The sequence below is a fragment of the Anomalospiza imberbis genome, chromosome 12 (genome assembly GCF_031753505.1).
Source record: "Anomalospiza imberbis isolate Cuckoo-Finch-1a 21T00152 chromosome 12, ASM3175350v1, whole genome shotgun sequence".
NCBI lineage: Eukaryota > Metazoa > Chordata > Aves > Passeriformes > Viduidae > Anomalospiza > Anomalospiza imberbis.
In genome coordinates, this window is record NC_089692.1 from 16,417,587 (window position 1) to 16,431,655 (window position 14,069).

At 43.3% G+C, this 14,069-nt stretch overlaps 1 protein-coding gene and 1 long non-coding RNA gene across 2 annotated transcripts; one reads left to right on the plus strand and one right to left on the minus strand.

Moving 5' to 3' along the window:
- Positions 1–3,141: 3,141 nt before the first annotated feature.
- On the minus strand, positions 3,142–4,370 carry LOC137481377 (uncharacterized). Its single transcript, XR_011003471.1, has 2 exons — positions 4,231–4,370; positions 3,142–3,312 (listed from the first exon to the last, which is right to left on the minus strand). It is a non-coding gene; the product is annotated as an uncharacterized lncRNA (long non-coding RNA).
- Positions 3,308–11,464, plus strand: LOC137481374 (protein phosphatase 1 regulatory subunit 3E-like). Its single transcript, XM_068203092.1, has 2 exons — positions 3,308–7,720; positions 7,766–11,464. The coding sequence occupies exon 1, from the start codon at positions 3,869–3,871 to the stop codon at positions 4,823–4,825; it is 957 nt and encodes a 318-aa protein (XP_068059193.1). The 5' UTR covers positions 3,308–3,868; the 3' UTR covers positions 4,826–7,720; positions 7,766–11,464.
- The last annotated feature ends 2,605 nt before the right edge of the window (positions 11,465–14,069 follow it).

The following is a 14,069-nucleotide window of genomic DNA, read 5'->3' on the forward strand; positions in this document are numbered from 1 at the left end:
TGTAACACCTACATAGTTCATCAGCTTCAGAGGAGCTGCACAAATGAGAGTAGAAGTTGACCTTTACAGTTCATGTACTGAGTCACAACTTCATCTCCAAAGCCGCTGTAACCGTAATGCACTTCGCCTTTACATCCATTTTATCGGCCTGCTAAATATAAACCTGTTCTGGAAAGTTAAAGTGGACATGTGACAGGGGCCACTTTGGATAAGCCCCAGCACTCAGACACTCTGCCCTATTAATGGTTCCAGCGTAGTTCTGCCTAATGCTCCCCAGCGCCGCTGTTTGCTTTCTCCTCGATTACCTGCACTCGACACAATCAATAAATGCAGCAGAAGAAAGCTCCCCGTTCACTTTCTGCTACAGTTCTGTCTCTTTCTTTGCAAATCTTTTAACAAAATGAGACCAAACATCTCTGTTCATTTAGCTGGAAATTCTCAGGCATCAGATGGATTTTAAATGCACTTTGGCATGGCAGAAATGACAGGGGCACTCAGCTCACACAGGCAAACAAGAGGCTGTCTTTACAATTTTGACATCATCTGGAAGATGCAGAGACAGGTCAACAAAATGTTATTAGGACAATGTTAATTAGGACAAACCTTTATCCTGTGACTGTGCTATTTAAATCTGCAGAGGGAGAGGAATCTGGAGGAATGAAAACAATGCCTGAGCACCATTTCCTAAGGCTGTCAACACTAATTGCAATGTAAGACCTTGTGTTCTTCTTGCCCTATGACAGAGCAAACCTGCATAGCTCTAGAATTTACAGGATGCTGTCTTCTCCGTTAGTGCTGGCACCTTCAAAATTATCTTGTCATAAAAATACTACTTTAGATAATGGGTATTTCTTTGAAGGGGGTAGCTGGGGCAGTACTAATGATTTCTGTATCAGCTTGGCTTTGACAGTATTATTTTTAAAAAAAGTCTTGACAAATGTCCTTACCATAGTGCTATAAAAGCAGAGACAGATTAGGCTTTGAAACTTCAGTTTGCAAAATTTTGTGAACTAAATTAAGATCTAGAGGAGGTGGTGGATGGCTGCCTACTACTGCATACATTAAATCATAGTTTCTGTGTGTGGTAGTGCTTACTTGCACTAAGGATTTCAGCATTTGCTATGTACAAATATTTATAGTAGGCAAACCCAAAATTTCTTTTTAAATTTCCTTTTACAAACGGTGCCTGATGCTTCCCATCTTTACCTCGAACCACAGTTTCCACATCACAGAAGGATGCACAAAGCTGCAGGCTATTTGAGGGAATGTCTGTGTGTGTATTTGTTAAATTTTAGTGCTCAAGACTTTAATTAACTGCATCTGTCTTAAAATTCATCAGAGGGGGCAGACCAGCCTGGTAGAAAGGACACCCTCAGAAGTGAAAGGTGTGGGTGAGAGTCCCCACAGCACACTTGGCAAGTGGGCAAGAGTAAAAAGAAAGCAGCAGCATCCTCTGATTCAGTGAGGCTTGCTGGGAATGTTTGGACTGGAAGAAGAAATGAGAAATACCATTGTGGGAATTCTGGTAGTGTTTACAGACTGACAGTGCTTGAGACAAGGCTGAGGTGCCCCTGCATCTCATGTTGCCTTGACCTAGCTAGTCCAAAGCTTATTGTGTTGTTGGGGTTTTTTCCCTTTATTTTCACTGCGATTTCTTGGGGTTTATGGTATTTTTTTGCTTACTACTTTGCAGTAATCTGTATTTTCAACTCAGTTACATGAACTACCTCACCTGCATTCACCAAAGAAGGGAGTTGGGGTTTTCGGTTCCATGAAATACCATGGTTGTGGAAGGAAAGAGGAGACTTGAGAAAGCCAAAAAGCAATAGTATTACACAAGTTTATGATAAGAAGAAGTTAGGCAACTAACATTACCAGAAGAGGGGAAGTGCAAATTTACAGAGGTACCCTAGTTGTGTAAAGTACAGCAGAAGCTAAATTACTCCAAAGTTGTGTTCCCAGGCATACCACAAAAACATCCAGACCTGACTGAATGGGTAATTTGGTTTAAACCAATTCAGTTTATTAGTGCTGATAGTTTCACAGTGGTTTAAAAATGCAAAGACTTTGCATACTGATGTAAAAAATAAAGTCCTCTACTTGGTTTTAAGTGAAATGAACATCAGCAAAACCAAGTGTTAGTTCATTAGAAAATGTTCATTATGACAGAGAGAAATTACGGAAAAATTAATTCAAAAGGATGTAGCCTTAAAACCTGTTTGAACAATTATTTGAGTCTGTTCTTGTCCCCATATTAACGTGAGTAGACAAAAACCAGACATGAGTTCATGTTCTTTTACTGAAATACTAATTTCTGTGAGGGAGACAGGAAAGAGACCTAAAAAAAAATTTTCCCATGGTGTGTGTTAAAGGACAAGTGAGACAATTTAAAGCTTCTGGGCTAGTGAATTCAGATGTACTTATTTATGTTGTTACTATTTGATTTTTCAAGACTTGTAATCATGCTGCAAATGTGAGACAGTTGCACAATGAAATATAATGGTGTCAAATTTAATACCAATGAGCATAATTTTCTCTACTTATGAATCATCTGTCATTAAAAATATTTGGAAGCCACCAGCAATAATCTAGGAATTATTTTCATACTTACTAGTAAAGGAATTAAAACTGATTGTTCTAATATGAGACAGTGGATAACTTTTCCCTGTGTTCTGGTGACTTTTTTTTTTCTTTGCACTTAGTTCTTATCAGGTTTACTTGTCCTATTCTTAATCTTATCAGCCGCATTTCTACTGTCAAAGGAACACCAAGTGCTGCAGATAAAATGCTAGAGGTGTAAAAAGCTCCTGCTCAAAAGCTAAATCAGAATCACATGTCAACACAGTTCAGGCTCAGGCTCTGGCAGGATGGTAGGATCATTGTTTTTAATGCCATTTACTAATTAAAAATGAGTCCCAGATTACGGAAAGTCTGGAATGAAGCGGCTTACTAAAGTGGTGGTTTAACTCCTTGGACCGGCTACATCAGAGTCTGTCACTGAAATGTAATTTATTTGAATATTGCTCAGCAATTTCCTGATGCTCTTCTGACAGGAGGCGGCGCGGTTTATGCTGGACGCTGTCATCCCCCCCGTCTTTCGGCCGGAGCTCCTTTTACCCCGACGGAGAGGCGTGGCAGGACTGCGGCAGGTGTATTTTATTCGGCAGATGTACTGTAAACGCATTACAGCGGATCAGCTGGATTTCTTCCTTTAAATGTACACTGTGAGATCCAACTTGCAAGCCAGCTGTTTCTTATCGGCCCGTGTAATCTTCCCGAGCCCGGCTTTGCCTCTTCCTCTCGCAGCTATTTCTGTAACGGGATCGGACGAGCCGAGAGCACCGCTATGAATTTTAATGCTTTCACTGGGGAATCCCTGCCGCCTCCTCTTTTTGGATGAGATCCTCGAGGAAAGACCCAGAACAGAGCGAGGAGAGGAGGAGGAGGAGGAGGAGGAGAGGGACGGCGTAGCCGCGGTACCGAGGAGAGCGGGAAGGGGGAGCCGCGGGGTGTAGTTAGGGACCGTGGCGAGGCCGACACCGAGGCGGGCGCTGGGGCGGGTGGGAGCCATGGGGAAGGAAGGATGGCTCGGGGCGTGTGTCGCTGCCTGACCGCGGCACGTCACCAGCGGCAGCGGCCAGAGCGCCGCGGTCCCGCCGCCGCCCCCGCACACATGCACCCGCCGGCATCCCCCGGGGCCGGCCGCGACCTGGACAGCGCCGACGGCATCCCGCTGGGTCCGGGCGAGAGACAGAGCCCGCGGGCCGGGCGCTAAAACCACCTCGCCATCCGCACGCCACGGTCCGAGAGGAGGAGCCCCGGGTGCCGCGCCAGCCGCCGGCAGCGCCGCCGCTCCCGCCGGCACCCCATGGATAAGGCGGGCTCGCTGCACAGCTCGGTGCCCGGGCCGCCGCCCCGGCTCTACCTGCCGCGCAACTTCAGCTGCAGCGCCTGCCTCTATGGCAGCCTGGCCGAGCAGTGCAGGGCGGGCTGCAGCCCCGACGGCGACGCCGCGCCCACGCCCGTGGTGCGGGAAGCGGCGGGCGAGAAGCCGCCGCCGACCCGCGGCCGGGAGCCCACGCTGCCCGCCGTGCCCCCCAGCCCCACGCAGCGCCGCCGCGCCAAGTCGCTGCCCACGCCCGGCGACCGCAGCCTGCGCCCCGCGCTGCAGCAGAGCCCGTCGCGCCGCAAGACCGTGCGGTTCGCCGACTCGCTGGGGCTGGAGCTCACCTCCGTGCACCTCTTCTGCGAGGCCGACCTGCCGCGGGTGCCGCTGCCCGCGCCGCCGACGCCGCGCCCCGCCGACCTCCTCAAGACCAGGAAGCCGCCGGCGCTGGGCGACCTAGAGCCGGTGCTGTTCGGGCCGCCGCCGCCGCTGCTGGAGCCGCTGTTCCCGCCGCAGCCCGGCGCCAGCCCCGGCTTCGCGGAGCGGGTGCGGCAGCACAAGGTGAGGCTGGAGTGGGTGCGGGCAGAGCCGGCGGCGCTGCGCGGGGCCGTGCGCGTCCTCAACCTCGCCTACGAGAAGGTCGTGTCGGTGCGCTACACGCTCAATGGCTGGGCCAGCTGCGCCGAGGCTGCCGCCACGTACCAGCCGCCCGCGCCGGCCGACGGCATCACCGACCGCTTCGCCTTCCTGCTGCCCCTGGGCGCCGCCGCCGCCGCCGAGACCGCGCTGGAGTTCGCCGTCCGCTACCGCGTCGCCGGCGCCGAGTACTGGGACAACAACGAGGGCAAGAACTACCGGCTGCGGGGCCGGCAGCGCGTCCCGCCCGCCGCAGGGCCCCCTCAGGACCCCGACAGCTCTGCCTGGATCCACTTCATCTGAAACGGGGGAGCGCGGAGCCCGCGCAGGGCCGGGGGACCCCTCCCGGGGGGGCTCGGCGCATTGCCCTCGGCGCCTGCCCCGCCGCCTCCCCGCGAGCCGCCCGGAGGAGTTTTCCCGAGTTCTGTTTACAGAGGGGTAATCTGTGTTTTCTGTGTCACTAGCGGGGCCGGGGGGAACCCTGGCTCGCCTCCCAGGCGCTCTCGGGGTGTGGGCAGGGAGGCCGGGCGCGGGTTCCCCCTCAGTGTCCCGAGCACTGTGGCTTCCACCAAAGCAGCGGCTGCCGGCCGGGCTCCGGTGACAGGGGCCGGGAATGTGCGGGATTTGCTGGTCAGCACCGGGATCCGCAGGTGAGTGCACATCCTCCCGGCCCCGGAGGTCAGGCTGAGCTGCTGTCACCTCTGCAGCTTGCACGGAAGGCACTGCCGCAGGGCATCCCTCCCTCCTATTTGCCTAATCCTGCTCAAGCAAAGCCCGGCTCCGGCGAGGGCTGGATCGGCCCTCAGCGCCTCGCTGACCCGCTCGTGTTAATTGTCCCGCGGGGTCAAGGGCCTGATAGTGCAGGCTGAGGGACAGATTCGTTTTGAACCCAAAAAGACAAAAGTATGGATGCCCCAAGGCGTAGCTGTGTTTCATTATGCAGTGAACGTATTTGATTTAAAGCAAAGATTTCTTTCTTTTTTACTTTTGCACCCTGTTTCAGTATTTTATCATAGTTAGAAAGCAGAAAAATAACATTACATCCTATTTGAAACACAACTCGCTGAGAGATTTTTAAAAGAAAGTGTTTTGGTTTAGAATTCGTGTGGTACGTTGATGGAAAAGTTTGTTAGGATCTGGTGTTTGTTTCAGTCAAACAGATCGGTCCCACAGAGCTGCTTGTGTTCAGGTCAGCAGGCAAGTCGTGGAATTGCACCAAAAGAACGAGAGACGACACGAGCTGAATCCGTAATTCCAGTCTGCATCATGAGCAACACCTTCATTTTTATTCCTTTTGACAGTTTAATTAAACAGTATCAGTGCAGGAACCTGCTTTCTAAATTTCCTGCTCCAAGTTCTTCATAATAATTTCAGTAAGTGATGGATTTTACAAAACTGGTGAGGTTTAATCAAAGAAATCAAAGAAAGTTCTACCTTGCCGTATAAAAGTATATCAATCAAAGTTACACAGCATACTGACTTCTGCCTTCAGAGGTATGTTTTAAATTTTATTAGCGCTAAACAAAGCATTTTCCTTTTTAAACATGCTTTTTCAGAAGTTCAGCTGGATACAGGTTGTGCAGGTGCCAAATCTGGGTGCTAATTTTCCAGGACTGAGGCATGAATGTGTTTGCTGGAGTGGGGCCTCTGCAAATATAATTAATGACAGTGGCAAAACCATGTCAGTGTGATTTTCTGATTGTGAAGGGCTGTAAGATCAAACCTTTAGGTTTTGAATTTTCTGTAGGTTGTTTTGGGATGAAATGCAATTTTTTTAAACTGCATTTTTGTGTTTCTTGGAAGGGTTAAGGGTCCGAGGCAGCTTGAGTAATGTCTGGAGTAATGAGTTCTTACAGAACCTTTTGACTCTGGTGAGAATTGAGAGCAGTTTTGTCTCCTGAGGGTCTGATTCAGTCAGAATAATTAAACTTATAAATTCTGGGGGGAAAAGAGGTCTGGAAACTCAATGGGAAAAGAATATTTAATTTCATTTCTCTAGATTACTGGTTCTGATTTAATGGAAGTAATAGCAAGGCTACTTTCTGTAGTATTGGTAGCTTGGTTTTAATTTCCCAGTCAGTGTCCTAATCCCTGTACTTTTAATGAAACTAAACAGAAATACACTGTCAGCATCTACTGAGTATTTCACGTTTTAGTATATTAAGGTCCCCATCTTGTAATACAGTAATCCTGTAAGTTACTAGAACACATTTATAAAGCTAGAATTGCACAGCTAGGGTCTTAAAATGTTCATGATTAAAACATATTAAGTGGTGTATTTGATAAAGCAAGCCCAAGTGTCTTTTAGTTGAACTTCACTTTTTATAAGAGCCTTAATACTGGAGAGAAGGAAAAGGACTTGTCTCCATTTGAAAGCACTTTGAAATCTGGTAGAAATACAGCAAATTATCATTTATTTATGTGTTGTAGCTTTCCAAAGCCTGGCCTTTTTAACTGACAGAGTGAACCAACAGCAGCTGTGTGGACTAATGAAAATGCTTGGAGAAAAAAGTAGTTTCTATGCATTTTAGATCAACTTTGCTTATGAAGTTTTAACAGGATTTTCTGTTTATTGTTTCAATGGCTTTTAAAAACACGGACAGCGCTAAAAACCATTTTTAACACTGAGCAATTCTAGAACTCCAAAATTATTTCCCAGTGATTTGTGGTTTTCATTGTTGTTTGATTTATGTAGTTTTCATTGTAATTTGATTTATGCAGCATATGCAGGTCTCCAAAAAACTCCAAAAGTCTCTAAAAAAGTTTTAAAATCTCCTTTTAGCGCCTGTGGCTTAAACACTTTCGATTTGGATTACCTAAGTGGATGTACCTGCATCAAGTGCACAAGGAGGGTGTTGTATTTCACTTTATTTTTGATTATGATTTAGGTGAACTTGCTGTTGGTTTTGGTTGGAATTTTGCAGGCAGAACTGGGCTACAGCTTTATAATACTGTTCAGATATTATTGTTCTTTTATTTATGGCCACCATTGCCAAACACAAATCTGAATATTCAACCTTTTGAAGCATAATAGGAGAGGGTTTTGCAAAACAGTCTGTTGAGCTTTCAAGCAGTTTATCCTGACCTTAACCTAAATTTTGTGAGTAACTTTGTGGGCTTGATCAGAGATTATTGATGAGACATGTGCAAGTCCAGTGAAAGACCTGGTCTTGTAGAAGGTTTAGAGACAGTTCCATTGTAATGCCTGGAAAGGGAAGGCTGCACCCAGCCAGCTTTGACCAGAGAATGCTATTGATGAAGTCTGTGGAAGGAGATTGAGGTGTTTTCATAGAAATTATCAGTAGCATATGCCAAGCATATTACTTAGTAATATGCCAGCATATTACACATTTGCACTTCTGTCATATGAATTTATTTCTGACAAAGGTTTATTCACATTTCCAAATATGTGCTCAGTTCAGTGGTTGGGAGTATTTTTCCACTGGCAGCATTCATGTTTTCGATCCATTAGATTTCAATCTGAGCCCATCTATTCCATCTAACACTTGCTAGAAGCACTGTGGTAAGTGGAGAAGGAATAGAAACATCAAATGATATTTACATAATACATAAACAATGACATTGAGGAGAAAAACCTGTGTCGAAGGGGGTCATTTTCAAGTTGGCAGGATACCAATTATTTTATTGGGAGCTTGAGCAAAGCATTATTTCAAAATTGTATTTCTAACAAATACTGTTCAAGAAAAAACTTTCACAAGCAGAGTTAAATATTTGGAAATTTTCAAGCCAATCTGTTTCTGGATAAAATGGCTTTATATGCATGAATGGGGTCCATGCCCCCTCCCTTTCCAAGTGATACCAGGATGGTTTAGGCAAGGCAATAATCCTTAGGCTGTGTACTTCAGTTGTAAGTGAATTATTCATTGCTTATGTCTCTGCAGGTGTAAAAATGTGTCTGTCACTTATGGTGCAAAGTTGTAGCTTTACAAAATGTGCCATGTTGTTTTGTGGGCACTATAATGCTCATTTATCCAGCGAGTCAAGTTGTACCGTATGGCTGATAGACACGGATGTTTGCTGCTTCACACTGGAACTGGTAGGGTTTTTGCATGTCACTCTATGCCTTCTGTGGCAATATTTTGGAGATTTACCCTAATTATTAGAAATCCTAAAACAAATGAGAACTATTAAGTGGCCGTAAATGAAATTTCAGCTAGCTAAACATATTATTTATTAGCATAAAATCAGTAACTGAAGGTGTTGTACTTAGTTTCACTAAATGTACATAATTTCAGGTAAATTAATTTTTTTTCTCCTTTTACCAAGTAACTTTTTGATGTGAATGTGTGTGCCTCAGTATCTCAGTAAACAACAGAGTAAGTGCAAACTCAGTTGTTTCAGCAGACGTGAGGAGCAAATATATCACTTGAATGAACAAATGTCTGTTCATGCATGAGCATCATCCCTTTACAGATATGTGAAAGGTTTTTCCATAATGCCAACAGGCAAGCAGCTGCTAATTTTAATGTAAAGTAACATGCAGAATACTCAGAATCTGATTTTTTGAACATATCATATATTCAAATTTTTATGTGCCTTTCAGCATTTCTTAGAAATAAAGTTCATGTGTTCCTTAGCTCTCCCACCACAAGTCCAATAATGAACTTGTCATTAAAATTAAGTTTTTACATAAATACAATAATCCTAATTCCTGACACATTTTTAGCTGTGCCAGAAATTGTGTATCTACAGCAGCCAGAAAGATTTGATAATATTTTCCCATATTACAGTGAAAGAAATGTCAGTCAGAAATATGTCTTCCTGTTACACCTCTACATTTATGTAGTTATGTAAAAAAAAAACCAATTGTGACTACAGTTAATATAAAAGAGTGTGTTTGCTGTATATATTCACTTCTTGCACAAATATTCTAAATATATATTCTATCTGAAGCCAGAAGTTCTAGTTTTCTATGAAATCTGTCCATGGAGACCTGGCCTTTTCAATTTTGATGGTACTTATCTGATGCTGCATAATGCATATTGTTAATTTTTTTGAATGGATTTGATCTGTCTGCAGGGTTTATATCATTAAACAAAAGTGCTCAGTGCAAGGAATGCCTGAAGTAAGTTACTTTTACCTTCCAGCTATTCTGCATGGCTTTTTGGCAAATCCTCAGAAATTCTGTTTCCTGAATGCACTCCACATGCACCTGCTTGGAGTAAATGGAGGGATTATTAATGGAATGGAAATATTTTTGAGCACTGAAATTAAGGATTTTTCAACATAAATAGTTCAAGGCAAGAAATAAATATAGTCAATATTGCTGTAAAACAAAGACCACTGGCCTTATGTAGAGCTGACCAGTATTTTGTTTAGAATGGAAGACAGTGGTGTATTTCAAAATTAAACATGTTCAGGGAAACACACCTGTTTCAGTGAAGGTTTTCTCAGGTTCAGCTGATAGGAGAGAATTACCCTAAAATAAAGAAGGGATAAAGGTATTTCTTTACATCTGTGTATGGGCTTGAATGTAGGTCTTCCATGAGCAAAGTGGATACTGAGCTATAAAACCATTGCTTGGAGGTTTTCTTTATCCAAGTTATAAATACTGTTTTAAAATACCCTCACAGAAAGGATTTTTGACGCTGGGTTTCCCCATCTCATATGAATATCCTCTTCATTAATCACTCTGGCTTTTGCTTGAGACCTCTGTTATTGAGGAAGTATTTGATTTTATTTTTATGCTACGTAGGAAGATTATTTTACATTTGATTTTTGGAGGGGAAGGCAGGGAAATTTTTTCCTTGCAATTTTCATTTTTTACATATTAAACACTAGCATGAAGTATAAAAATTGCTTGAAATTACATATGCACTAGTGATTCCAAAGAGTATGGCTAAGAATAATGTCAAGTGTGAGATGTGCTTTTTAAAAAACATGTGTGCTTTGATCTAGAAAGGCAGGGAGAAAGTCCTAGTCTCCAGTGCAAGCTATTAATGCCAGGGATTTCTTTCTATGCAATTCTATGGTGCACCTGTTTTTATAGGGGTTAACTTGACTGGTGTAGTTCATGTATCAGTGTGTTATGTATAGAGTACTCTGTTTAAAGTGTCATTAAGGAAATTGTGTGTCTTAAATGGTGTTACAACTTTAGGCTCTTTTTTGTCTAACCTGACTTCACTAAATCATAAGAAACTCCTCTGAATAACAAGACAATATTTCATAACATTGCATAATCAAGTCTCACAAGTTATACTTACCACCTTCTAGGACAAAAGTTGTGTTACTGTTGTGAGTTTCAAAATTTTTTTGTATTTCTGTATCTTAAGAAGCCGAATTGTGCTACACTTTTAAACGCAAAGAGCTAATAAGTGTGTTTGTAAAGCTGATCAAAAGTAGTCAAACTAAAATTGGCTGGGATTACTCGTGTGTCAAGCCTCTGAAGTGTGGTATAAAAAACCTGTGGGTGCAAAACCTGCCAACATCTAGACACGAATCCAGGTTTGCACTGCAGGAAAATCGCTGTGACAGAATTGCTGTTCTTGGAGAGGTTTGAACAAACCCAGCTCCTCCCTTGTAGCGTTACACAAACAGAGGTTCTGTCTGTTGAAGAGAGTGTTCTTCAACATGCAGGGTTTTACTGCTGTTTCTTTGATTTACTGGGACTTCATTCTGAAAAAAGATTGTTACTTAACTCTACTTGACTAGTAAATTACTTTTAGTTGTAGTGTCTTCTGCAATGTTTGTATTTCACCAAATAATGTTTGTTTCTAATGTTTATAAAAGTTAATGTAATACCACCAAAAGTCAAAATCAACATTTTCTAATAATGCCTTGTAATTTACCTAGCCTTACAGTATTTCAGAAAACTTTCCACCAAAACTGCATCTAGTCACTGCTTGTCACAATTATGAAAAAGAGATATTTATAAACCTGTAGCTTCTAGCTGCCATTAAAGATTAATGAGACAAATCATGAGCATGTGGTGACTATAAACTCTTTTTTTTTTATTTAACCCACAAACCATGATGACTTTTTTGTTGAGGATCTGAAGCAACGATGTTCCAAAACCTCTACCATGCATGTTGGGATGTACCTGCAAATCTGAGACAAATATCAGGTATTTGGGAGACTTTTCCCAGCCTGTCCTGAGCGTGTCTCCATTGAGTGTTCTCCGTGGAAGCTGCAGGAGGAGTTCTGGTGGGGATGGGATGGGAGTGTGTAAATGCACACGGCAGTTTTTATTGTCTTGTTTCAATAGCACCATTTCAGTCCCATTTCAGCATTCTGTGATGGAGGAAGGGCTGCCTGAACTGCAGAGCTGAGGCTGTCCCTCTATCAGCTAAATGATCCCAAGCATTCTTCCAAATATTCTTTCTCTGTTCATTGCCTACTTTGAAATACTTGTTTCTTGAATTGTTACGATGTGCTGCTATTCAGTCTTTTAGTGTGTTCAGCATCTTCTCTTGCAATGCCAAGAACAGTTTTCAGCTTTTCTTTAACACTTTCTAAGCCTTTTTATAATACACACAAAAGCCATATAGCCACAAGGAGAAAAAATGTTCCGTGTTTGTTCTCATGTAATTGGTACAACTTATTTTTCTATCCTCTTTCAGAAACATCTGTCTAGCTGTCTCAATTTTTTTGTGCATGTGTTTCTTTGGAAAGGTGCAGTAATTAATATTAGCCCTAGATTTTGTTCCTTTTTTTTTTTTTTTTTTTTCCCAGAGGGAAGTTTTCATGATTTAACATCCATCTAATCTTTCTGTTCAAGTAAAAATGAACTCTTAGCCCACATAAATTACAGAATCCAGAACTATTTTCTTAACATACCATTACATAAATATTAGACTGCATTAGTTAGAATCATAGAGTGTAATTTAGATTTCTTTTGGTAAAGAATATGCTTTGAATTTAAAACTGCTGTTACACTTGAATGGTCCTGAAATAATGAGATTACAGTTCTGAGTGAAGATTATAATGAAGTTTAATGTAGTTTTATATCGTTCTTGGATTAATTTTTCTTTTAGTTCACTATTCCATGGGACATTATATGACTATGGTAATTCATCTGATGATTAATCAGAATTACATGTTGTAGATAGTCTTATTAATAACAGAAATTAAAATAAGTATTCAGACAGTCCTGCTACTACTAATGATAATAATAATCATTGTGGATGAGGGTGATATGCTGCAGGAAAAAGGAGTGTGCAAGGGGGATATTAGACCACTTTTATCACTGGCTTTGCCTTACCAGTTGTGGCACAAGTAAGGACTTCTCAGAACAGCCAGGAGTTGCCAAGAACACTTAATTCTGTCATTTTCTCTTGATCCAGACCCACGCAGTAAAGCAGAAAGCAGAAGTTTGTGTCCTGAGAAGTGCATTCTCATCCTCCTGTCCTGTGGATTGACTTTCGTGGGCAGAGAAAGGTACAAGTGCTGTACCTGCATTTAAATGCTTCTCTACACAAAATACATTCAACAGCATAAATAATTAAACACTATAAACAATTAACAAATAAAGCAGCCTAATAGCAAAGGATGTAGGATATTTGTACTGCATTAAAATAGATCAGGTCTGAAGTGACTGAATTGTGCTTTGTCAGGAAGAGAAAGACATCAATATTGTGGGGCAAACTCTAAGCAACCCAGGGCCCACAGAGTCAATTCTCCTGCCAAGGACTGTTCTTAGACTGTCTCAGTGTGGAGAGAGTGGAGAAATTTACATAAAGGACACTCCTAAGCTGCCCTCAAAACCTGTCTGTGCCGTCTGCAGCATATCTTGATGGTAACTTGCAAAGGTTGGACGTCGCTCGAGAGTGTTTTAATGTTGCCTTACAGGCGTGAGGCCCTGATCCCTGGAAATCCAATCCCCAAGGGCGCTGTTTTCCATCACTTCGGTCACATCACGATGGGTACAACGAAACGAGGTTTAGGTTAATTTCTTTGTTACATGCTGTGCTGTGAGAAGTGTCTTTGTGTGTTTGAAGCATTTTCAATGGTGTCTTCATCTTTCCTGCTGCTCTTGCAGTTGCCCTGGGCGAGTGCGAGCCCCGGAGCGGCGCTGAGCCTGCGGCCCCGGGAGCTCCCTGCTCCAGGGCTCCCGGTGCCACCGTGCGGTGAATTTGGGCCATCATTCCTATTTTTGATGGCAGTCATTTCAGTCAGAGCACCGTTCGCGACCTGAAGCATTTTTCCCACTGATGACCTGTGTTTATTAAATAATTCTGCGATGTTCTCAGGTTTCCTTTCTCTTCTCCAGAATATTTAGTGCAGGGGGTGCGGTTCCCTTTGCCTCTTTGCGGTGGGAGCTGCCCACAGCACAGCAGAAAAGCCTCGTGTGCCAGAGGCTGATTGATTGCTGCAGTTCAGTTCAGTTCGTTCACTCGGCTGGGCTGAAGATGCATGTCTGTCCTTTCTGTGTCAGTTTGCAGGTTAAAACTCAGGGATGGGAACCATTTCTAGGGGGATATTTTAGATTCCCAACCTATCAGTGTGAAGGAAAAGGAAAGAGAATCCTTAGCCAAGGACATCACTTGTCTGCAGACACCAGTTCAGGCAAGCTATGATACTGAGATTT